Source organism: Bubalus bubalis, chromosome 12 (genome assembly GCF_019923935.1).
Source record: "Bubalus bubalis isolate 160015118507 breed Murrah chromosome 12, NDDB_SH_1, whole genome shotgun sequence".
Lineage (NCBI taxonomy): Eukaryota > Metazoa > Chordata > Mammalia > Artiodactyla > Bovidae > Bubalus > Bubalus bubalis.
In genome coordinates this window covers 48,490,588-48,516,107 of record NC_059168.1, presented here as the reverse complement: position 1 = coordinate 48,516,107, position 25,520 = coordinate 48,490,588, and the positions used below count along the sequence as shown (strand labels likewise).

General features: G+C 44.5%; 1 protein-coding gene and 2 long non-coding RNA genes across 6 annotated transcripts in view; 1 reads left to right on the top strand and 2 right to left on the bottom strand.

Moving 5' to 3' along the window:
• Positions 1-21,195, bottom strand: part of ST3GAL5 (ST3 beta-galactoside alpha-2,3-sialyltransferase 5) — a 56,663-nt gene extending 35,468 nt beyond the window's left edge. Inside the window, exons 1-2 of one of the 4 annotated variants that reach the window (XM_044926003.2) lie at positions 20,971-21,118; positions 4,195-4,386 (exon numbers count right to left, since the gene is read on the bottom strand). Coding sequence is in view for 2 of the 4 variants with exons in the window: in XM_006045871.4 (XP_006045933.1) it covers positions 20,971-21,055 (85 nt within the window). In the remaining 2 variants the exon portion in view is untranslated. Of the gene's footprint in view, positions 1-4,194; positions 4,387-20,509; positions 20,873-20,970 lie in introns of those variants that run through there. The other 3 variants (XM_006045871.4, XM_006045867.4, XM_006045868.4) reach the window with 3 other exon arrangements.
• On the top strand, positions 13,326-19,722 carry LOC112578077. The gene is made up of 3 exons (XR_003102296.2): positions 13,326-13,452; positions 17,453-17,652; positions 19,630-19,722. It is a non-coding gene; the product is annotated as an uncharacterized LOC112578077 (long non-coding RNA).
• Positions 15,341-17,981, bottom strand: LOC123328527. The gene is made up of 2 exons (XR_006543409.2): positions 17,451-17,981; positions 15,341-16,583 (listed from the first exon to the last, which is right to left on the bottom strand). It is a non-coding gene; the product is annotated as an uncharacterized LOC123328527 (long non-coding RNA).
• Positions 21,196-25,520: the final 4,325 nt, after the last annotated feature.

Sequence of the window (25,520 nt, the reverse complement as noted above, 5' to 3'; positions counted from 1 at the left end):
CAAGTCACACCCATCCGCAGGAAAGCAGAGAAGATAATTACTTGAATTGTGCTTGGGGTTTGTGTTTTAGATACTTGATAAAAGAGGACAGGAGGCAAGATAGAAAGCCTGCCCCAGGAGGAGACGGCTGCTCTGAAGTGTGAAGAGATTAAACATCCCCTGGTGCCAAGGACAACAAACCCAGCTATAGCAGGAGCAGGGGAAGCTGGGTGAGGAGGGGAGACCCACCCTGTGGGCAGAAGGAACAAAGCAGAGGTCTGGGGAGCTTGGGGAGCAAGTGAGCTAGGTGCAGCTGAGAAAGTATGGCCTGGGTAGGGGCACAGGCAGGAGTTAAGGGCAATACTGTGGGTGTGCTGAACATCCCAGGGCTGGCGCCACATCTCAGCTCTAAGTATTGACACAGCACACAACTACCCGCTTCTCCACGGATGTGTGCTCTGTCCCCAGGCAATGACTAACGGAGTACGAAAGGCCTGGAATCTCTCTGAGCAAGCAATTCAAGCTCCTTGGGGGACAGCAGAGACCATGATTCCTATTTCAGGCTCTGTTTCTAGGGAACCATGACTCATACAGTAAAGAATCTGCCTGCAGCAGAGGATACCAGGGTTTGATCCCTGGGTGGAGAAGATCCCTTTGGAGGAAGACATGGCAACCCACTCCAGTATTCCTGCCTGGAGAATCCCCATGTACAGAGAAGCCTGGAGGGCTATACAGTCCATGGGGTTGTAAAGAGTCAGACACGACTGAGCAACTAACAGCTTCACTTTCTAGAGAACCTGACCTAAGATAGGCCATGATGTCTGCAGGGTCAATGTATGGATGATGGCAGAAGGTCATGGACGATCACGAGAAGAAACCTTGAAGATTTTATTCGGGTGTGGTGGTAGGGGGTCATGATATGTGCACGAGCATCACTGGGGAGGCAGCAGGGATGTGAGGGAGGTGGCGAACCTGAGACAGGGCTGGCCTCAGCAGCAGACCTTGTGCCCTGGCCGCCATGCTGGTGGCCAGATGGTCAGGAAGGGCTTCCGGCTGCAGAAGAGATGGGCTTGAGGTAGGTCAGATGTGGTAAGCAGGCAGGATGGAGGAGAACTCGAGTGTCAGGGACGTCACAAGAAGGACATGTGAGTCCCCAGGGCCTGTGGGCCATCAGGCTGATAGACCCCATACTTGGAGCCCTGGGGAGGGATCTGAGCTGGAGTTTCAGCCAAGGCTTTCAGCTAAAAGAGTGTATCTTTTTTCTTTTGTTTTTTAGTTGCACCTTGAGGCATATGGGATCTTAGTTCCCTGACTAGGGATCGAACCTGTGCCCCTGCAGTGGAAGCCCACAATCCTAACCACTGAACCCCCAGGGAAGTCCCCGGGGGTGTCTTCTTCTCACAGAATGGGAAGTCCAGGGCCAAACAGAGCAGGGCTAGAGCAGGGGCTCTCAAAGCCGTTGGTGTTCCTGGCTCCCACCAGTATCTGCTCCAAACTTCAGGCTGGAGGGAGATGAGGGATGAACCGGAGAGGAAGGGAAGGCACCTCCATCAAGGGAGGAAAAACTTCCCTGGAAATCCCTGACAGGCTGCCAGTTCTGTCCCTTTAGCCAGAACTGCATCATGTGACCACCCCCAGCTGCCAGGAAGGTTTCACATGCTGCTCAGGCTGCTTCCTGCATGGAATGAGAATCCTGCCCGTGAGGAGGGTGGAGACAAGGAATATTTCCGAGTCAGCAGTAGGGCCATCGATGCCTTGATAAGGGCATGGAGCTGTTTGGATAAAGGGACAATTAAGGCTGCTCTAAAGAGATTAGATCCCCAAGAGGAAGAACAAAGGGCAGAGCCTTCCAGGGATTGGAAAGAAGAGGAAAATGCTGCTGGAAATCAGACAAGGACACCTTCAGTAAAATCTCTGACTGTGTGTGACAATTTCAAGCCCATAACAGTCCAGAAATTCAAGCATTTAAGAAAGGAGTACAACAGTTCCTAAACAAAATGCATTTTGAATCGCTTTAACCCTGATGGAGGAGCCTGGTAGGCTGCAGTCCATGGGGTTGCTAAGAGTCGGACACGACTGAGCGACTTTACTTTCACTTTCCATTTTCATGCATTGGAGAAGGAAATGGCAACCCACTCCAGTGTTCTTGCCTGGAGAATCCCAGGGACTGCGGAGCCTGATAGGCTGCCATCTATGGGGTCGCACAGAGTCGAACATGACTGAAGCGACTTAGCAGCAGTAGCAGCAACCTAAAAAAGTAATACAAGTGTCCCCACTAAGCTGACTTAAAACTCAACATTCAAAAAATGAAGATTATGGCATCCAGTCCCATCACTTCATCACAAATAGATGGGGAAAAAATGGAAACAGTGACAGACTTTATTTTCTTGGGCTCCAAAATCATTTCAGATGGTGACTGCAGCCATGAAATTAAAAGACTCTTGCTCCGTGGAAGAAAAGCTATGACAAATCTAGACAGCATATTTAAAAGCAGGGACATCGCTTTGCTGTCAAAGTTCCATACAGTCAAACCTATAGTTTTTCCAGTAGTCATGTATGGATGTGAGAGCTGGACCATAAAGAAGGCTGAGCACCAAAGAATTGATGCTTTCGAACTGTAGTGTTGGAGAAGACTGGAGAGTCCCTTGGATAGCAAGGAGATCAAACCAGTCAATCTTAAAAGGAAATCAACGCTGAATATTCATTGTAAGGACTGCTGCTGAAGTTGAAGCTCCAATACTTTGGCCACCTGATGTGAAGAGTTGACTCACTGGAAAATATCAAGATGCTGAGAAATATTGAAGGCAGGAGAAGGGGCTGATAGAGGATGAGATGGTTGGATGGCATCACCAACTCAATGGATATGAGTTTGAGTAAGCTCTGGGAGATGGTGAAGGACAAAGGAAGCCTGGCGAGCTGCAGTCCATGGGGTCACGAAGAGTCGGACGTGACTGAGTAACTAAACAATGACAACCACCAGTGTACACACAAAAAGGATGACTTCTAATTTCATCAATGCCTCCAATGTGCTCTGTGGGGAGACTGAGATGAAATGAAGGATTGAGGGACTTCCCTGGTGGTCCGGTGGTTAAGACTCTGCTTTCCACTGCAGGGTGCACAGCCTCCATCTCTAACCTGAGAACTAAGATCCCATATTCTGTGCAGTCTGGCCCCCCAAAAAAACAAAAATGAGAGAGAAATAAAAGGATTGGGACCCTGCTTTGCAGAAACCCAAGGTCCAGGGAAATGACAAGAATGTGACTAAATGGTGTGGGGAAAGTGGCAGGGAAGGAGGCTGTTCAGAGGTGTAGCGCCTGACACACAGCACAGACACAGACATGGTGTGGTCTTACCCAAGCCCACCCACGGGCACTGTCACAAAAGCCACACGGCTGGGATCCAGAAGTGAGAAGCAGTAGTTGAGAACGAAGCTCTAAACTAAACTTCCTTCTATCCTGACCCGACTGGGAGGGGAAGCTGTGGGAGGAGGGGTAGGTTAAGTTGGAAAAGCTCAAGAGCACACCAGCCAGTGTCTTCGCTGGGGCTCATGGAGTCTTGGTGACTTGTGCCCCTTGTCCAACCAAGCAGAATGCCATCTTCATACAAGCTAGGAGGCTAATTCCAAACAAGTTTCAGCTGTGGAATTTTTTTTTTTTTAATAGGAATGCTCATTTTGAACCCTAACATATAACACAGATAAGACACTGAGTTGATCTTTTGCAGAGTTTCTCTGGCTCAGCACTGCTGACATTTGAGGCCGAGTAATTCTTTGCTGTCGGCTTCCCTGGTGGCTCAGTCAGTAAAAAATCTGCTGGCAATGTAGGAGACACGGATTTGATCCTTGGATTGGGAAGATCCCCTGGAAAAGGAAATGGTAACCCACTCCAGTATTCTTGCCTGGGAAATTATGGACAGAGGACAGAGAAGCCTGGTGGGACAGTCCATGGGGTCGCAAGAATCAGACACGACTTAACAACTAAACCACCAATTCTTGCTTTAGGTGGCAGGAGGTTGTCTTGTGCACTGTGGGCTGTTTCATAGCATCCCTGGCCTCTACCCACTAGAAGCTGCTAGCATCTCTGGTCCTCCCCTCTCTCCCAGCTGTGACAATCAAAAGTGTTTCCATTGTCTGCTGACTACCCATTGGGATAAAGTCTCTCTATATATTAAAACCTCAACACTGCTGTATTTGTTATTGTTGTTGTCTGTACTTACTTGTTTTTTGGCTGCTCTGGGTCTTCAGTGCTGCACTCAGGCTTTAGCTAGTTGTGTTGAGTGGGGGCTACTCTCCATTGCCCTGCTTGAGCTTTTCATTGCAGTGGCTTCTCTCGATGTGGAGCACAGGCTCTAGGCACATGGGTTTCAGTAGTTTCAACATGAGGACTCAGAAGTTGCAGCCCGCAGACTCTAGAGCATGGGTACAGTAGTTGTGGAGCATGGGCTTAGATGCTCCACATGCATGTGGGATCTTCCTGGACCAGGGATTGAAACCGTGTCCCCTGCATTGGCAGGCAGATTCCTATCCACTGTGCCACCAGGGAAGTCCCAACACTGCTGTATTTTTGAAGTATTTCAGGTAATGAAGCAATGCAAAAACTGAGGATCAGTATCTAATCGTTTTCTAGATTTGGTTTGGGTTGCATAATCTCAAGAAATCTTAACTCATCAAGGTATGGGGTACTGTTTTCAGCTGTCTCATGGGACAGGAACCAACTGGCAGGCACAGACAGGCCTGCGTTCAGATACCAGCCTGCAGAAGTGGAGTTCACAGGTGTGCGTGGGTTGGTGGGGAGAAGGACCGCTTTCACTCCTGGATCCATGCAACTTAATCATCTCATTGCACTCCCACCAGCAAAGGTGGGAATGGGAAACCTCTGTTCTATGGGACTTTCCTATTTCTGTTGGGTAGGCAGTGGCTCAGTTCTATTTTAGGAATGTGAAACTTCATTCATGAGGTCAAAACCACAACAAACCTGCTGGTGAGAGCATGGATGCTGCGATCATGCTCAATCATCATCCCATATCTTCTAGTCTTCGTTCAATTTAAATGTTCAGTGCCTCCACCCATCTCAGCCTGTGATCCTCTAACCTGACCAATGCAGAACCACTCACTGCTATAACACACACAGATTCCCAGACCTCATCTCCAGACCTTCCTGCCTGGAAGGACCAGGTGAGCATACCAAATGTGCTTTTTAAGCAAAATCCCTCCAAGGTATGAGGATGGGTGCGGCTGTTTGGGAAACTGCTCACCAACAAGTTTGCACAGTTGTGAGTAACAATAGAGTTTAGCCTAAAGAATTTCCAATCTGCCTGCAAACTGTGTAAAAATTATGAGGACCTGTCTTCTAAATAGAAAATAAAAGTGTTGCTCTGTGAATAAGTAGTCTGTGTGCATGTGTGCTCATTCACTTCAGTCATGTCCAACTCTTTACAACCCTTTGCAACTCTTTGCAATCCACAGGATTCTCCGGGCAAGAATACTGGAGTGGGTTGCCACGCCATCCTCCAGGGGATCTTCCAGACTCAAAGATCAAACCTGAGTCTCTTATGTCTGCTGCATTGGCAGGTGGGTTCTTTATCACTAGCGCCACCTGGGAAGCCTGAATATGTAGTCTATACACTCTAATTTTGACCACCTACCAAGATGTAAACACTTGCAAGACGACTGAGGTATGCTTTGTAATCTACTTCTAATTAACTGGTATACTTCAATGTTGAGAATACATGATGACTATCATTCAATTGCCTGCTTTTTATAGGTTTAAAAGCATTAAAGGAAGTTAAGTCTGAGCCCTTGGACTACATAAACATTTCCCAAAATGAGAACATGCCTGGAAACTTCAGATGTTGTTCCTTCAAGGTTTTAGTGAAGTGACAAAGATGTTAAGAAGACAGCAACTCTTGCAAGGACAAATCCATGGCCCTCCTGCACCATCTTTATCCTGGTTTTTATTCAAAAGTTACCTCCTTGATCACCCTCTGTAGCATTGCATTCCCACCCTAAGCCCAATGATTCACTTTTCTGCTTCATAAACTCATCACAACTCATCCATATTTGCCTACTTTCTGCTTTCCCCACTAAAACATAAGATTCCTAGAGAAGGGACTGTCGATGTTGTTCATTGCTGTAACCTCAGATTCTAAAACAGTGCCTAGCATCACTTTTCACTTTCATGCATTGGAGAAGGAAATGGCAACCCACTCCAGTGTTCTTGCCTGGAGAATCCCAGGGACGGGGGAGCCTGGTAGGTTGCCGTCTATGGGGTCACAAAGAGTCAGACATGACTGAAATGACTTAGCAGCAGCATGTAAAAGGCACTTAAATACTCATTGAATTGATGAATACTTCATACACTTATCAGGATTCATCCGTGTTGGCCTACTTTCTGCTTTCCCCACTGAAGCATAAGATTCCTAGAGAAGGGACTGTCAATGTTGTTCACTGCAGTCACTCAAATCCTGAAACTACCTAGCGTGTAAAAGGCCCTTAAATATTTGTTGAACCAATGTGCCAATGAATACATGAATGTGCTGATCAGTGGCCTGCAGCCAGATCCACAAGAAAAACTAACCCAAACTCAGCAAGATCCTAACAAGAGGCAGACATGAAGACTAGATCCTTCCATGAGTCCAGATAGCACACTCATCGGTTGGTTGTGCAGCACCCAGAGCACATGGAGAACACTGATGGGAATTCTTTTTCCATCAAGAATCTCTGTGTGTGTATGGTGAGGAAGGGGGATAAACATAATCCAATGACTATCCCACCCACCAACACGGAAATAAATGAGCAACTGGAATACCACATACAGGTGAACTCTAAAAGAGCAGGATTCACAGAAACAGAGAGTAGGATGGATGTTACCAGGGGCTGGGGAGTGGCAGCAACATGGAGGTGTCAGCACCCAGTTGTAAGTTCTGGGGATCTATTGCACAGCATGATGGTTATAGTTAATAACAGTGTATTACACACTTGAAAGTTGCTAAGAGAATAAATTTTAAATGTTCCAACCCCACACACACACAAAAGATGACAATTATGTGATGTGATGGAGGTTTAAGCTAAGGCTATGGTGGTAATTATTTTGCAGCAAATAAGTGTATCAAGTCAACATGTTGTACACCTTCGATTTACACATGTTACATGTCAATTCTATCCCAATAAAGCTGAGGGGGGAAAACAACCTCAAAAAAAAAAAAAAAAAAAAAAAAGCAGCTGGTTCTGTTTTTCGAGAAAAAAGAGAGAAAATACCTAACTGTTTGGCTGTTGCCTGTTACATGGTGGCCAAGTCACCTCTCTGAAGACGTTTGCTAGTATGTTCAAAGCAGGTTGGGTGATAATGTGAAGTTACACTGTGCCTAGGAAGTCTTCTTGGCAGGAACAGCTGTAGGTCTAGTCTCAACCAGGCAAATATGTGGATTGGAGCTGGCTGACCAGATACCCAGGGGAGAACAGCAGGCATGGTGCCTTCTGGGACAGCAGCGGTGATGAGCGCAACAGGAAGTTAGGGAAAGAACTTCCTGTCAGGTGAAGCCACACTGAGTGGTCTCCAACCCATCTTCTACAAAACCAGTTCTGAAGAGAGCTCAGTGTTGCCGGAAATGGTTTCAGTAGTGATCCTGGAAAGGACAGCCACCGAGAGCCCTGGCCTCTGATGCTACACTGGCTGCACCACCACGACCCGGAGGTTTTCGGGATTTTAAACTTTATTTTTGGACATAACCTCAAACACACAGAGAGACTGCAAAAAGAGTACAAAGAATTTGCCTCGCTCAGACAACCTGCTTGTTACCATTCTACCACACTGGCTTGGTGATTCTATTTTATGATATCCAACCACTTTTTTTAACCACTTGAAAGCAAGCTGAAGACACAATGACACGCAACCCTAAATATTTTAGTATTTCCTAAAAAGGACACTCCCAGACACACCGAAGTATGATGATAAAAATCAGAAAATTATTATTGTTTTAATACTATTCTCTACTCTGAAGACGTCAGACAAATCTCTTTAGCAGTCCCAATAATGGCTTCAGAGCAAAAACAGGAACACACGTCCAGAACCGCATGTGACATTCAGCTGTCATATCTTTTTAGCCTCCTTTAATCAGAAACAGTTCCTTTATCTTTCATGACCTTGGCATTTTTTGAAAAGTACAGCCTTGTTGTTTTGAAGAATGTCCCTCAGTGGAGATCTGTCCATTTCTTCATGATTAGATTCAAGGTACACATTTCAGGCAGGAATTTCCCAGAAGTGGTGCTGGTCCGTCCAGGTGTGTTTTCTCAGGAGACCCCTGACATTGCTTTGTCCCAATACCATTGATCTTAAATCAGTTGGTCAAAGTTGTGTAAGGCAAGTTTATCCACTATCAAGTTACTATTTTCCCTTTTGTAGTTAATAAGTAACTTGATGGGACATATTTAGACACTAAGTAATTACCCTCTTCCTCATCCAATCTACTGGTTTCAGCACCTAGCATATGGATAAAATTCTGTGTGAGGTCAAGTAAGGTCAAACTTCAGAGAGAAAAACAAAAAACAAAAAACAGAGCTGGTTGAAGCAATAGCTGATGAGCCAGAACAAGCATTGAGACTCTTGTCTCAGACTTAATTTGAATAACGCCAGGGTATGTTCAGTCCTAAAGGAAATCAACCCTGAATATTCACTGGAAGGACTGAAGTTGAAGCTCCAATACTTTGACCATCTGATTTGAAGAGATGACTCATTGAAAAAGACCCTGATGATGGGAAAGACTGAAGGCAAAAGGAAAAGGGGTGGTAAAGGATAAGATGGTTAGATAGCATCACCAACTCAATGGACATGAATCCGAACAAACTTCGGGAAGTACTGAAGGACAGAGGAGGCTGGCGTGCTATAGTCCATGAGGTCATGAAGAGTCAGACACAATTTAGCGACTAAACAGCAACTAATGTTCACTCTTAGCTGTTAAGAAAAAATACCTCTAGATTTGCTTTTGAAAGTATTCTGTAAGTACCCATTACTGTGCTAGTTTCTCTTATGGTGAGTCATGCCTTCTAGACACGGTCCTTCATTTACAAAGTGCATAGTGGCAACACCCAAGTTCAGAGGTCTGACAGCTAGTCACCCTCACTCAGAGGCCTGGCTCTCCAGGGACATTGCTAAAGGGTAAGTTCAGTGATCCACTATTGGTGGATTGGTTCACTATTGGTGCGTGTGTGCTAAGTCGCTTCAGTTGTGTCTGATTCTGTGCAACGCTATGGACTGTAGTCCACCAGGCTCCTCTGTCTACAGGGATTCTCCAGGCAAGAATACTGGAGTGGGTTGTGAATAAGCCAAACTGGAGCTCCTAAACCTGGCTGCGCCTTATTATAAGGCAATGCAAACTTGGGATTTTGTTTTTAAATGTAGTTCCCATAGTGGACCTATATTTAAAAACAAAGCCCTAACTCTCCATTAAGCTGAAGCTCTAATACTTTGACCACCTGATGCGAAGAACTGACTCATTGGAATAGATGCTGGGAAAGATTAAAGGCAGGAGAAGGGGACAACAGAGGATGAGATGGTTGGATGGCATCACTGACTCAATGGACATGAGTTTGAGTAAACTCCAGGAGTTGGTAATGGATAGGGAAGCCTGGTGTGCTGCAGACCATGGGGTACAAAGAGTGGGACATAACTAAGCGACTGAACTGAACTCTCCATTGCCTTACAGTAAGGCACAGCCAGGTTTAGGACCTCCAATTTGGCTTATTCAAAAAACTTTTTTTAAACTCTGTTACCACAAAGTTAAAAACTTCAGAAAGAACATGTTGAAATCACACACTGGTTGTTACACTACAACACAGTGATGTCCACCCCTAACACTGTGCTCTATATTGCATCCGCCTTTCCTCTTGGCATATGTATACTGTATCAGGATTGGGATCATAGTACTTATACTAGACATCTTCAGGCTGGGTTCCACTAGAGATTAAGCCCTACAGAAAAGGATTTATGTGTCTATTTCTTTTTTTTTTTAACTTTTAATTTTATATTGGTGTACAGCCCATTAACAATGTTTCGATAGTTTCAGGTGAACAGCAAAGGGCCTCAGTCACACATACACATGTATTCATTCTCCCTTAAACTCCTCTCCCATTCAGCTGCCACACAACATTGAGCAGAGTTCTCCATGCTATACAATAGGATTGAGTGTCTATTTTAATTTTCTCAAGGATGGTCTATAATTCAAATCACTCCAGAAGTATGGGTGAGAAGTTAATTCATAATATATTGGGGTTGGCCAAAAAGTTTGTTTGGGCTTTTCTGTAAGATATTATGGGAAATCCCAAATGAACTTTTTGGTCAACCCAATATCATGGTGGCCTTAGAGCATTCGGGCTTAATCCTCTTGTAGAACCCCAGCTGGGGAGGGCTGGTCCGTACTGTTGTATAATTTGCTTTGTTCACCTAATGATCCTTTAAACAGACATGTAATAAGCATATATCAGGCACTGGGAATATATAGAAAACTAAGACATAGCCTTTCTCTTGAAACAAAAAATCCAGCCAGGGAAAACAAAAATACCTAAATATTTAAAATGCCAAAAAGCGGAGGCATGACAGTACACCTGGGGTGCCCCAGGCAACGGAATACTAGTGACATCAAATGAAATCAGGGAAGCCTCTTTGAGGAGACAAAGTGTAAATGGGTCCTTTAAGGACAGACTGGACCTCAGAGACACAAAGGAGAGAGAGAGCAGGTATTCTGGATGGGAGGAAGGGCATGTCAAGATGCCCAGGGATGGCTGCTGCAGCCAGGTCTCAGGGGATCTGGGGGAAAGTGGGAGAAGATGTAGCAAAGAAGGAATCATTAGACTTCCATGGTGGTCCAGAGGCTAAGACTCTGTGTTCCCAACACAGGAGGCCCAGGTTCAATCCCTGGTCAGGGAACTAGATCCCACGTGCTGCAACTAAGAGTTCGCATGCCAACTAAATATCCTTCGTGCTGCACCTGAGACCTGGCACAGTCAAATAAATAAATAAATAAACATCAAAAATTTTAGAAAAGTAGGAGTGAGGGCCTCCAAACTGGCCCCAGAGGAGGAAGTGACCCTAAGTGGTCCTTAAGCAGGAGGGCAGAGGGCTCACACAGGGATGTAAGAGGCCACGGGAGGGATGGTCAAGGGGCTCTGATGACCACCGCAGCCAGGGCTGATGGAGCAGGGGAGACGGAGAGGGACAGAGAGATGGGGGCCGACAAGAGTGGTGAAGGAAGAGGCCACAGAACTTGGTGAATGAGCTGGCAGCGGCTGTTCTTTTAGCACCCAGCCTGCTGAGATCCAGCCTGCATAACAAATTCAGGCTGCTAATAGAAAAAACATAAAAAAGCAAGTGTGCAAGAAGGCCCCACCAGCTGCCACCATTCCACCATGCACTGAGATGATTTCACGGCTGAGGCAGGGGTAACAAAGGGGGATAAGAGGAGGAGGCCAGAAGGGATAAGACAGGACACTGGAGTAAACTGAGGTAACTGCCCAGAGAACTGCCCAGGTTCCCTCCAAGCTCTAACAAAACATCTTATGTAATATCTCTTGGGCGGTGGGCCCCCATGTGACAGCAAATTAGACATGCAGAAGATGCTACAGCAGAACACATCTGTGGCACTCTCCTGAATGCCACAAATAATGCAAAATCTAAAAGCTACCTTTTCAGTAGAAGATCTCCCTCTTCATCTAAAGGGAATACAAGTAGTCAGGCTGCATAAGTAATAGGAAAAAGTGAAAGTCAGTAGAATGAACAGTTAACAACAGCAACTCTGGGACTCAATATGAACAAGCTCCAACATGGGATCCTTCCCTAAACTGGAGTATAATGGGCGAGTGAGTGTGCAAATTCTAAAATAACCAAGATCCCACCTCCCAAAGAAAGAGTCAGGGTATGGGTTCTTATGCTTTGAGATTATGAAGAGACGTCACCAAATAGGACCTTGGCAATATTCCTCAGGGAGCAGATAGCTGCTAAGTGGGGAAGGGAAGGTGGAAGATTCGGTAGGCAGTTTATGTAGTAATCTCGTATAGCAGTCCCTTGATATCTACAGGAAATTGGTTCCAGGACCACCACCGCTTCTTGAATACCAAAATCCATGGATGCTCAAGCCTTTTACATTAAATGATGCAGTATTTGCATATAATCTATGTACATCTTCCCGTATACATTTTAAATCAGCTCTAGATTACTTATAATACCTAATACAACATAAATGCTATGTACATAGCTGCTGGCACGCAGCAAACTCAAGTTTTGTTTTCTGGAACTTTCAGGAAATGTTCCTTTTTGAATATTTTTGATCTGCAGTTGGTCAACATGGAGGGCTGACTATATTCAATAACACTTTTTGTCCTTAAAACAGAAGAACCAAAATAGTCATATAAAATGACACATCAGAAAGTGATAACAACCCCAGAAAAGGAATTGGAGGGACAGTGACTGGGAACAACCCAAAAGTTGACAGGCCCTGGCCATTGAGAGCCTGAAAGAGGGAAAAACCACAGAAGACAAAGGAAAGTTTTGTTTGAGTCATTTTAAGCTCAGAACAAGTTAAGCGTGTATGAATTCCTAAAACCGACAACATGTATTCAGGTCTGTGAGAGGCATCACTAAAACATACAATTTCCTTTTATGCCTAAATCACACGTCCCTTTTACTTTCTGCTCCAAAAATTTGGAAAACCAGCTCCTGGGCAGGATCCCAAACAGGCATACTGTCATTCACATAACCTCATTTTTAATCAGGCAGGGAGTATGTGCCTGGGGGTATAGCAAGAAGCAACACAGATATAGCCTCCTCTTCAAAGAGCTCTCATCTCATTTTTAAAATTAGACGAGTAGATCCATCACCAATGTTAATATTTTCCTCATTTTTCTTGTTAACTTATTCTACATTGGATATGAGGGCAGTGTTAGGAGATATTTTACATTTGGGGGACATGGGTATATTGTGTGTTTGGGAGGGAGCTTAGAGAAGCCTCCCCCCACTTCTGGAAGGAATAATGGATAGGACTTGGTGGGGGTTGGGGAAGCAGGTGCCCCTGAGCAGGGACAGTTGGCACTGAAGTGAGTGTTTGAAGGTCCAGCTCTGGAGGGAACAACATACCAAGAGGCTGCAAAAGGAAGCAGACCATGCCATGGTGGGTTGGCATTTCATCCTGAGATAAAAGAAGCAACTGTGGGAGGGGGATTTAAACTGGAACTGGATTTTGGACAAACCTCTCTTGAGGCAGGACTGGAGATGGGGAACTCCTATTGTGAGGCAGGACCAGTGAGGAAGTTGCCATGGAGACCCGGCAGAGTGAGGATATTGTGCCTGGAAACGCAGGAACTTGGACCAGGGACCACCTCAGATCATCCTCTCAGGAATTTCGATGGGAGCTCTTCTGATGGGTGGGGTGTGAATGCGCCGAGTGCTACAAAGACAGAGATGCTTTTGCCTCAGCCACCACCTCCAGGTCAGTTTGCCTGAGTCTGAATCCCTGCTCTGTCCCCTACAGTTTCTTGACCTCCCTGAGCCTCAATGTCCTAAAAACATATTTGAAAAGTTAAATTTGAAAGTATTTAGATTTGAATGATCAAGAAGTAATAGCCATGAAAAAAGATATGTCAAAATTTGTAGAATGAATTGTACATCTAAAGCTTGTGGGTTGCAACTAAATAAGGTAAGGGAAATATGTGGTCTTAAAGACTCATATTTGCAAGAAAATAGGCAAAAATTAATAACCCAGTCAACTAAATTAAGAAGTTAGGAACTTAGCAATTAAACCCAAGAGATTAGAAGGATTTTTCTTTTAGACAGGTGAATTAATTTTAATAATTTATTTTCATTAAACCAATATGTATAAAATATTATTAAATTAATACAAAAGTTGTTTTTGAGCTATTTTACATTCTTCTGGTCAAACTTAATTCTTCAAAGCCTTGTGTGTATCTTACATGAGAACATATCTCAGTTTGGATGGGCCATATTTGAATTACTCAGCAGCCACATGTGGCGCATGGTATCTTTGCCTCCTATAAACATTGAAGGTATTTATGGTGATAAAGAGGGCAATCAGAGCTAACAGTAGAGGGGTTCAATTATCTGCCAAGAGAATCGAGATTCATGGGAATCTAAGAGTGTTTCGTGGTTCTCAGAGGGTGACTCTTTTTGAAAATCTTATATACTACTCTCTACAATAAACCCACATACTATAAAATATAGGACAGAAATAAAGATAAACTCATATGGGTTCTGTGAACATGAAAAGAACATACATACATATATGTCTATATATACATAACATAACATATATGTGCCTGGGGGCATAGCAAGCAGCAACATGTGACCTATACATATACATATATAACATGTATATAACATGGCCTATACATATACATATATAATATGTCTAAAACAGGTAAGGATATAGTGAGTCAGTACAGCATTTATCCTTATTTCTGTCCTATATTTTATAGTATGTGGGTTTGTTGTAGAGAGTAGTATATAAGATTTTCAAAAAGAGTCATCCTCTGCGAACCACAAAACACTCTTAGATTCTCATGAATCTCGATTCTCTTGGCAGATAATTGAACCCCTCTACTGTTAGCTCTGATTGCCCTCTTTATCACCATACTACTACTACTAAATCGCTTCAGTCGTGTCCAACTCTGTGTGACCCCACAGACGGCAGCCCATCAGGCTCCCCCGTCCCTGGGATTCTCCAGGCAAGAACAGTGGAGTGGGTTGCCATTTCCTTCTCCAATTCATGAAAAGTGAAAAGTGAAAGTGAAATCGCTCAGTCGTGTCTGACTCTTAGCGACCCCATGGACTGCAGCCTACCAGGCTCCTCTGTCCATGGGATTTTCCAGGCAAGAACACTGGAGTGGGTTGCCATTGCCTTCTCCACTTTATCATCATAAATACCTTCAATGTTTATAGGAGGCAAAGATACCATGCGCCACATGTGGCTGCTGAGTAATTCAAATATGGCCCGTCCAAACTGAGATATGGTCTCATGTAAGATACACACAAGGTTTTGAAGAATTAAGTTTGACCAGAAGAATGTAAAATAGCTCAAAAACAACTTTTGTATTAATTTAATAATATTTTATACATATTGGTTTAATGAAAATAAATTATTAAAATTAATTCACCTGTCTAAAAGAAAAATCCTTCTAATCTCTTGGGTTTAATTGCTAAGTTCCTAACTTCTTAATTTAGTTGACTGGGTTATTAATTTTTGCCTATTTTCTTGCAAATATGAGTCTTTAAGACCACATATTTCCCTTACCTTATTTAGTTGCAACCCACAAGCTTTAGATGTACAATTCATTTTACAAATTTTGACGTATCTTTTTTCATTGCTATTACTTCTTGATCATTCAAATCTAAATACTTTCAAATTTAACTTTTCAAATATGTTTTTAAATTATATTTTAAAACTGATACATAATTTAGTTTCATTTCATTCAGAGAACTTGGTCAATATGATACTAATTATTTTAAATATGTTAGAACTTACTTTATGACCTGGTGTATGTTCAATTTTTGTAAAAGTATACTACTCTTCACTTGCTGGAACTATGTTTTCTATATAATTGGTTTGATCAAGCTTATTAATTGCTTTGCTTCTTAAATCAATCCCTTATTGGTTTTTTGTTAGTTTGTTCCATCAGTTACTGAAATAGATATGCTAAAATCTCTCATTATGTTGTCACATTTGTCAACTTTTTTTTGTCATTCTGTCACTTTTTACTTTGTATAGTTTGCAGCTGTATTATTAGGTGCATACAAGTTTAGTTTAGTCCTGTTTTGTTTTGTTTTAATTTTACTGGGAAACCAAAACTTTGATATTATATATATATGGCTTGGGTTATATTTCTATTGGACAGAGCCACTCCAAAGGAAGAATAAACAAGAAAACCAGATACCAAATCCTGGGTGACTAAGGACTTGATTGCAGAAAATGACAAGCAAAGCACAGAGAGGATTGGTAGCTCTATCTGGGAAAAAAAAAAAAAAAAGTACCACAACTCTGGCTTCCTCTTTTGTTGCTGGAGTCTAGATTGGAAATGAAAACAAGATGTTTGTGAAAAGCAGAAATGAGGCAGAGAACAAGATAGAAGAGACTATAAAAGTAGAAGCTGAGGGGAGAGAAAGGACTAGAGAAAAAGGAACACTACATGAATAACAGAAAAACTGCTTCTGCTTTGAACTCAACACATGTAAGCCTTTCATTATGAAAATGACACCTCATCTTAAAGGCAGACTTCATGTTCAAAACACAACGTCCTATTCCATCAAAACAGACTTTTCAAATGTGTTATTTGTATCAATTTTTTCCTCTTTAATCATATCACATCACATGAAACAGAACCATTAATTCCAGATATTTAAAACTTGAAAAGGGGAAGAATTCATGGGTATAAGGAAGTGATGAACCATCCAATATTACTTAATTCTGTATATTTTTCCACACTCTAAAGGGGAACAAAAATGTCTTGCATGGCCTCAAAAGATCAAACAAGAAATAAGCTTTTCTTCTAGGACGTGGGGGAATTCCTCAGCAGAAACCCAGAGGTACAGGGAACACAAGTCACATAACTAAAAACAAAGCAGAGAAAGTGCAGTGTTAGAAAAGGTAAGGGAGACGTTCCCAGGGGTGTCTGTGGCAGTATGGAAGAGACAACCACTCCCTGACCACAGAGGCTCATGGAGCTGAAGTGCTCCTCAGGGTCAGCCTGTCCTGCCGCCTGACCCGGGGCGGCCGTGGCCTGGAGGTGACCGCACTAGCTGAGAATCTATAGCGCATACACACGTGGTAACTCATCATGGCTCCTGGCACAAGTCCTTCCTCGGTCTCCCCGGTTCAAAGCCAATGTTGAGCTAATCAGTTAGTAGTGAGGAACTACCCATACAAAGCTGAGTATACATATACCCATGACCCAGGAATCACACCCCTACCTAGACTCTCATCAGAAATGCACATACAGGGGCTTCCCAGGTGGCATTAGTGGTAAAGAATCTGTATGCCAACATAGGGGATACAAGAGACACAGGTTCAATCTCTGGGTCTGGAAGATACCCTGGAGTAGGAAGTGGCAACCCACTCTAGAATTCCTGCCCGGAGACTGGTGGGCTACAGTCCATAGGGCCATAAAGAGCTGGACACGACTGAGTGACTGAGCACACAGATGGTCCAGTGGTCAAGACTCCATGTTCCCAATGCAGGGGCCCTGGGTTCAATCCCTGGCCAGGGAACCAGAACCCAAATGCCACAATAAATTAAAAAATTAAATAAATATAATATTTTAAAAAGCTGTTAAAAAGAGAAATATGCGTGCACACACACACACAAAAGCCAGGTATGAAAACAGTCATGGCATCGCTAACTGTAATAGCCAAACCTGCCAACTGCCCACGTGCCCATCAACAGTGCACAGACAAAGATACAGTATATTTTTTACCCACAGGCCCAATCAGCAATGAGTGAGCACCCTACAGCGAGAGGCAGCATCTGGAGCGAGTCTCAGAAACCCAAGTCTGAAGGAAAGAAGACAGACACTGCAGAATTCCAGTGATACAAGCTCGAGAGTCAGCAGGGGTTCTCTTCCAGGACACAGTGACTCGAACAGGACCCATGGGTGCTCCTGCTTCTTGATCTCAGAGCATGGTATGCTGAATTTGTAAAATCTGTTGGACAGTAATCCACTTATGCCTACTTTTCTAGCATGTATGCTATACTTAGAAAAACAAGATAACGCTCTTCTAAGTAAGACAAGCCTGGTCATGTCCTTGTACCTCTCTAACCTCATTTTTCTTCTGCTCGCTACATCTTCCTTCCTCCCCCTCTGCACGTGTGCTCAAGCTGGGTCTCTCTTCCTGCTGCTGCTGCTGCTGCTAAGTCGCTTCAGTCGTGTCCGACTCTGTGTGATCCCATAGACGGCAGCCCACTAGGTTCCTCTGTCCCTGGGATTCTCCAGGCAAGAATACTGGAGTGGGTTGCCATTTCCTTCTCCAATGTATGAAAGGGAAAAGTGAAAGTGAAGTCGCTCAGTCGTGCCCGACTCTTAGCGGCCCCATGGACTGCAGCCTACCAGGCTCCTCTGTCCATGGGATTTTCCAAGCAAGAGTACCGGAGTGGGGTGCCATTGCCTTCTCCAGGGTCTCTCTCCCTAATGGCCTGCATGTCACCATCCACAGTGATGGTTTCCTCCCACAATAAGCCAGTGATTCACCCACTTATGGATGCCTTTGCTAACACCCCTCATACTGATCCAGCCCCTTGCTGCTGCTTCTCAGCAGTTAGGGAGTGCGTACCATTGTTAATGTGTGTATACTTCCAGTTGCTTTAATTCTGCCAAGGCTTCCCAGATGAACCAAAAACACAGAGCATGCCCTCTGGGAGCGTCTCCACAGGCAATTCAGATTAAATTGATTAAACTGCTTCTCAGGAACTAGAAGGGTGTGCAAAGCGAGCCGTGACCCTTCTTCCAAGACTCTCCCTTCTGCCCCCAGCATCTGGATGAACTCCCATAGAGGTCTTGAAACCTCTTCTATCGTCTCTTTCACCTCCCAAGAGCCAACCTGCTAGACAAACTCCTGCCAAACAGACCAGCAGGGCAAATAGGGGAGGACTGGAGGAGACACATCAAAGAACAAAGGGTTTTTTCTTATCCTGCCTTGAACATAGTCTTAAAATTCAACACTATTACTCAGCCAGAAAAAAAAAAAAAAATGCCATTTGCAGCAACATAAATGGACCTAGAGATTGTAATACTGAGTGAAGCAAGTCAGACAAAGACAAATATCATAGGATATCACTTATATGTGGAATCTAAAAAAATAGTACAAATGAACTTATTTACAAAACAGAAATAGAATCACAGATGTAGAAAATAAACTTATGGTTACCAAGGGGGAAAGAAGAGGGAAGGGTTTTTGGGAGACTGGGATTGACATATACACACTACTATATATAAAACAGATAAACAAGAAGAACTACTGTATAACACAGGGAACTCTGTTCAGTACTGTATAATGAATGGCCTATATGGAAAAAGAATCTAAAAAAAAAAAAAAAATATATATATATATATATGGCTTCCCCAGTGGCTCCACGGTAAAGAATCTGCCTGCAATGCAGGAGATGCAAGTTCAATCCCTCGGTTGGGAAGATCTCCTGGAGAAGGAAACGGCAACCCACTCCAGTATTCTTGCCTGGGAAACCCCATGGACAGAGGACCCTGGCGGTCTACAGTCTAGCATGTATGCAAAAGAGTCGAACACGACTTAGTGACTAAACAACAACGAATATATATTTATATATAACTGATTCACTTGGCTGTATAGCAGAAACTAACACGACATTGTAAACCAACTATATTCCAATAAAAACTAATAAATTAATTCCAAAAAATTCAATACTAACCTATCATGGTAATATGAAACAATCTGTCAGTTTAAGCCAAAATTATAAGCATTTTCAAAATAGGCAGTCATTAATGTGCATGTTTATTATTGATGACTGTCAGCCCTCTCCCTCTCTCTTCCACAAACACCTTCATGCCTTCCCACCTCACCCATTTTTTTTCTCGCCTACAGGAAGACCCAACAACTAATCATAACCAAGATTCATTTTATCTCACAGAAATAGCGTCCCTCAGACAACAGACAGACCTATGAAGAGGTTCACTATACTCTGGTCACAGGGCTCTGCCAGTTTACATCAATCTCTCCTCGTCCAAGCCCTGGCTGGAATTCAGGTGATTCCTGGCTCTACGACTAGAAATGTAAGACATTCTGCTAACCTGTCAAGCTTTCAGGATTAGGCGAGTGAAACCACAACCCATCCTGACAGTTTCTGCCTCTGTGCCCCTTCACTCAGCAGACAGGATTCCTCCCCAAGGTTCCTCTCTTCTGTGGAAGCAGATTACCAAGAGCAGGGCTCAACTTAACACCAGAGGGCAGGAGCCACATCTCCTTCCTCTTTGTAATCCCAAAGTCAGATCCATGCTTGGCCTGATGAGCAGGTAAGCCAAAGGGGCCGGCAGGTAAAAACCATTTTTCCTTTTAAACAGACTGATACTTAATGAAGCAAAGGCCACAGACATGAACTAAGATATGAGGACATAAAATGTCTTTCCAGTGAGTTAGTGATTCTGCAGGACCCTCTTCATTGGTGAACACATTTGCCATCAGAACCACAGAACCAGGGTCCTGAAAGGGATCTTGGCCATCTGCAGGTCAAGCCTCCCACTACAGATCAGGAGATGGAGTCTTACAGGGGGATCAGCGTTGGCCAAGGTCACCCACCTCTTGTGGGGATGGGTAGGACCTAGCTTCTTCCTATTCGAAGATGCTCTCAGAAAATCTTGTATTACTTAACACACTAAAGGAGCATATAAATGCATGCCCATGTCAAGCCACTCCTTACAACTCAGGAAACACCAAAGGTCACCACAAAACGTGTCTCTTCCGCAGGGCTGGCCGCACAGAGTGGGCACGAAAGGTCACTGGCGAATTTCTACCTGCAGACACTGCACATCACGCCTTCCCGATGGATGCGAAAGACAGCCGCCGGAGCTGCTAGTCACCGAGGGTCCCCAATCCTGTCCCGGGGAAATGAGTTAACTGGGCTCTCCTGGCTCGGAAGCTTCGAGCAATGAATTAAACCCCAAGTCGCTACGGAACACAGAAGGGAAAGGGACACCGCGCCTGGAGCGCACATCCCGGCCGTTCACCCCTCCGTCTCCACCGCGTCCACACTTGCGCGGGCCGCGGCGTACCCAGCCGGTCCGCTCCGCGCGAGGCCACGACTCCCAGCCCGCGCCCTCGCCAGGCGCATTTGGGGGAGCCGTGCCCTGGGCGCTGCCCGTAGGAAGCTGGGGCGGAGTCGCCGGGCCCAGCCACGCGGGGGCAGGGGCCGATCGCCGCCGCCGCCCCCGGCCAGCGGGCCCCGTTACGCCGAGGAGGGGGCTGCGCCACGTACCTCGGCCGGCAGGTGCCGCCGCCGCCGCCTCGGTTCGCGGCTGCAGGGGACGCCGCTCCGCGCCACCCGCCGCCTTCTTTCGCATATTAGGGAGCGGGCGCCAGCCTGCCTCTAGTCCCGGGCCCCGCGCCCCGGCCCGCCCCCAGCGCCGCGCTAGCGCCCATTCAGTCCCTGACCGAGCGCTCCCAGGCTCGGATGCGGAGGAGGGGCGCGGGGCGGGGCCTGGAGTCACGAGGATACGAGAACCAATCAGAGCGCGCGAGGGCTCCCGAGGCTGCCTCGCTCCCTGGACTCGCAACCCTCCACCCAGCGGGCCTAGGGGAGCCGGGCGCCCCCAGCTGGACGCGCGTCGTACTGTGTGCTGGCGCTGGCGGGTCCGGGGCACTCACAGCCCTCTAGATCTCTGCTCGCGGTTAGATGGTGAAGGAACAAAAGGTGTTTGGACTGAGTATAGGACTTTACTGCGCAGAGGACTCGTAGAAGCGGAGCTGCTGAATGAAGGGGCTTTATGGAGTCACGTGCTTTATTCTCTAGGATGGACCCGCAGACAACGCTGGATTGGAGTTCCTGGGGCCCTGGAGACAACGAGAGCTGCCTGAGTGTATCTGGAGATTTGCTGAACAGTTTTATGTTGTTCCAAGTATTGGAGAAAAGTGAGAGAGCACTAATTTCGCGGATGGGTTATTGAGACTCAGCAGACGTGAGTCACACTAAATCTTTTAGTGGCAGAGTATGAATGCGAACCTGCGTTTGGAGCGCTCATTTCCGTATGTCTGGAGTCCCCCTTGAATCTGGAGAGGAAATGGCATACAGTTTTTAAAAGCGTGAATATTCGTGAATCCCCAAGTTCAGGAATTAAAAGACTTGAAAACACGGATATGTTGTTTCTTTAATACAGCCAGGTGTGCGGTAGGACTTGTTGACTCTTCAGTAAAGTCGGTGAAGTTGTTCTGGTTTCAGAATATCCTTTGGGGTTGGCGAACACAGGGCATCGCAGTCATGTGCCTGTGATGTAGGTTTCGGTTACACTTTGAAAAGCAGGATCCTAGACAGGGAGCCAAATATATTTGCATAAACGGAAAATCTTGTCACTTTTTTTTGTTTTTTTTTTTTTTGCAACAGTTTGCACACGGTTTGCACAGTTACAAACAAGACTTGGAGTTGTCTGTCCTCTTCCCCAGCTGGGGGCAGGGGGACTGGGGGCAAAATGTGGGGTCTTGGGTAACAAAGATCAAGAGGGAAAACTTGGAAAGGAAGGCGTGGAAGGACTGCCTTCACACCTTTCAAAAGGATTTTGTCCTAAAAGTGTTTCTCGATTATTTAAAGTTGAGGACATGTAAGCATTTTTAAAATATTGGAGGAAAAGTTATCACTGCTGCTACTGCTAAGTCGCTTCAGTCGTGTCCGACTCTGTGCGACCCCATAGACGGCAGCCCACCAGGCTCCCCCATCCCTGGGATTCTCCAGGCAAGAACACTGGAGTGGGTTGCCATTTCCTCCTCCAATGCATGAAAGTGAAAAGTGAAAGTGAAAGTGAAGTCGTGTCCGACTCTTAGCGACCCCATGGACTGCAGCTTACCAGGCTATTTCGTCCGGAGATCTGAATCCTGAGAGTTGGCCAAGGCTGGCTAGCAGAGCCGAGGCCTAGCTCTCTGGGGTCAGTGACACCTGCAAGGAGAATACTAAGCACCTCAGCCCCTCTCTCTTGGAGATAAGCAGAGGCCTGCCTTATCAGACACTCTTTACTTTCATCTGCCTCAGCTGCTCTTCCACTTTTCTCCCAGATATTCTTTATTCATAAAGCCAGACCTCATTTAAAAGTATTTTTTAAAACGGATACAGCTGATCTTCCAGTCAATCCACCACTAGCATTATCATTGTTGTTGTTTAGTCATTCAGTCACTCAGTTGTATCAGACTGTGACCCCATGGGCTGTAGACATCCAGGCTCCTCTGTCCATGGGATTTCCCAGGCAAGAATACTGGAGTGGGTTACCATTTCTGTATCCTGCATTAGTTGGCAGATTCTCTATCACTGAGCCACCAGGGAGCCCAGCAGAACCATGGTGAGGCCTTATCACCCCCATTCTCCTCTCCTGTGCAGGGACCTCATCCACCCACCTCCACATTTCAGCTGCCCCGAGGCAGGCAAGAACCAGATACCCTTTATGGCTGGCATGAGGCTCAGCAGTACCCTGGCTTGGAAGGCTGTGAGAGAGACTGACTTTCTGTGCAACAATACAAGCCGTGCTCTTAATACTCCTTCCACTAAGCTGCAGGGCCACCTTTAGTTACTTTTGGCCACAATGCAGAGCACGCAAAATCTTAGTTCCCCAAGGAAATCAACCCCAAGTACTCTAAAGTGGAAGCGTAGAGTCTTAAACACTGAATGGCCAGGGAAGTCCCCACCACCGTTAGTTACTGTTCAGGGTTACGACAGAGATCCCCAAACAATAGATGAAAACCAGCCACCGGATCTCAAAGCCTCATAGGTATGTGTGTGCTCAATCATGTCTGACTCTTTGCAACCCAATGGACTACGGCCCACCAGGCTCCTCTGTCCCATGGGATTTCCCCAGGCAAGAATACCAGAGCAGGTTGCCATATCCTACTGAAGGGGATCTTCCAGGCCTAGGCATCAAACTTATGCCTATGGAGTCTCCTGCATTGGCAGGTGGACTGTTTACCTTTGCTCCACCCGGGAAGACCTCAAGACAGATACTGGTCTCAGAAAAGCCTTTGGACCTTGGCTAGCAAAATGGTGGGGCTGTTTGTGAATCTGGGACAGCATCCACGATTTTGTAATTTGTTCATTACTTTATGTTCATTACTTTGGTCATTCTCATAGCAGATACTGTGATTGCTTCCAACATTCACTTCATCTTCCCCCTTCTGTGATGCAACATACAGTTAAGGTAAGCCTGCCCCACTCTTAGCTCTATGACTGGGCTCTGATTGGTCCAAGTCAGTGGTTCTCAAAGTATGGTCCACAGACCCCTGGTCAGGGGTGTCCCTTTCAGACGACCTTTCAGGGGTGGCCTTTCAGAGAATCTCTGAAGTCAAAATTATTTCATTATAATCTAAGACATTATTTTCCTTTGTTACTGATGGTGCGAAAGCAAAGGTGTGCAAAAGGTGTTCTGGTGCTTTCCCAGAGGAAGGGCAGCCAACTGTAGTAGTGTTTTCATCACCACACACTCATGGTGGGAAAAAAGAAATTACATTACATTTGAGAATTTTCTGGACGGAGCAACAAAAATGTGATTAACTCATTAAAAGCTCAGTCTCTCTTGTAAATATTTTACATGGAAACGACACATAAAACACTTGCTGCAAACTGACATGTGATGGTTGTGCAAGAAGAAGCACTCATGCAATCGTTTGAGTTGCAAGCTGAAATAGCTGGTGGGTTTTTTGTTTTGTTTTTTCATGGAACTCCATTCGTACTTGAGAAAACAACCGACAGATTATGGTTATCTCAACTTGGGTGTTTGGTAGACTTTTTCTTGCAAACGAACTAAGCAAGCCTGTCTCTTCAAGGAAAATAATTGACTACTTGTTGCCAATCTTGAAAACCTTCTGGATTTCAAAAGAAATTTGGAATTTTGGAAAACTTGTGTTGCCATCAACTTGACAGCTTTTCAGTATTTATATAAATAAAGAAATAACCTCTTGTAGAGTTTTGGTGTACTATCAAAGAAGAATATCCATAATATTCCTGAAAGACTATTAGAGTACTTTTTGCTTTTCCAATTTTGTATCAATGTGAAGCAGGTTTTCTTCACATAATTTAACCAGAACAACTTGTAACAGATTGAATGCAAAAGCAGATATGAAAATCCAGCTGTATCCTATTAAGCCATACTTAAAGAGACTTGCAAATATATTTTTTTTAAAAAGCATTCTTCTCACCATCTTTTTGTTTTTGAAAACATTGGGCTTTTTGTCAACATGTTAACATGCAATTTTATTATTTTTATGAATTATTTTATTATTTTTAAAGAATTTAGTTTTTTCTTTCGGTTTTATTGAGATATAATTGACATACAGCACTGTATAAATTTGAGATGTACAGCATGATTTGATGTACATACATCATGAAATGATTATAAGTTTAGTAAACACCCATCATTTCATCTAGATACAAAATTAAAGAAATAGAAAAAAATTATTCCCTCATGTAAGAACTCTTAGAATTTACTCCCTTAGCAATGTTCACGTGTAATATACAGTAGTGTTGACTATTCTTATGTTGTACATTACATCCCTCGTACTTATTTATTTCATAACCATAAGTTTGTACTTTTTGACTGCCCTCGTCTAATTCCCCTCCCGCCATTCTCTGCCTTTGGTAACCACAAATTTGATCTCTCTTTCTGTGCACCTGCTTGTTTTTAAAGTATGATTGACCTACAACACTATGTTAGTTCCTGTTACACAATATAGTGGCTCAATATTTTATACATTTCAAAATGATCGCCATGATGAGTCCAGTTACAATCTGTCACCATACAAAGGTATTACATAATTACTGCTTTAAACTCAACATGC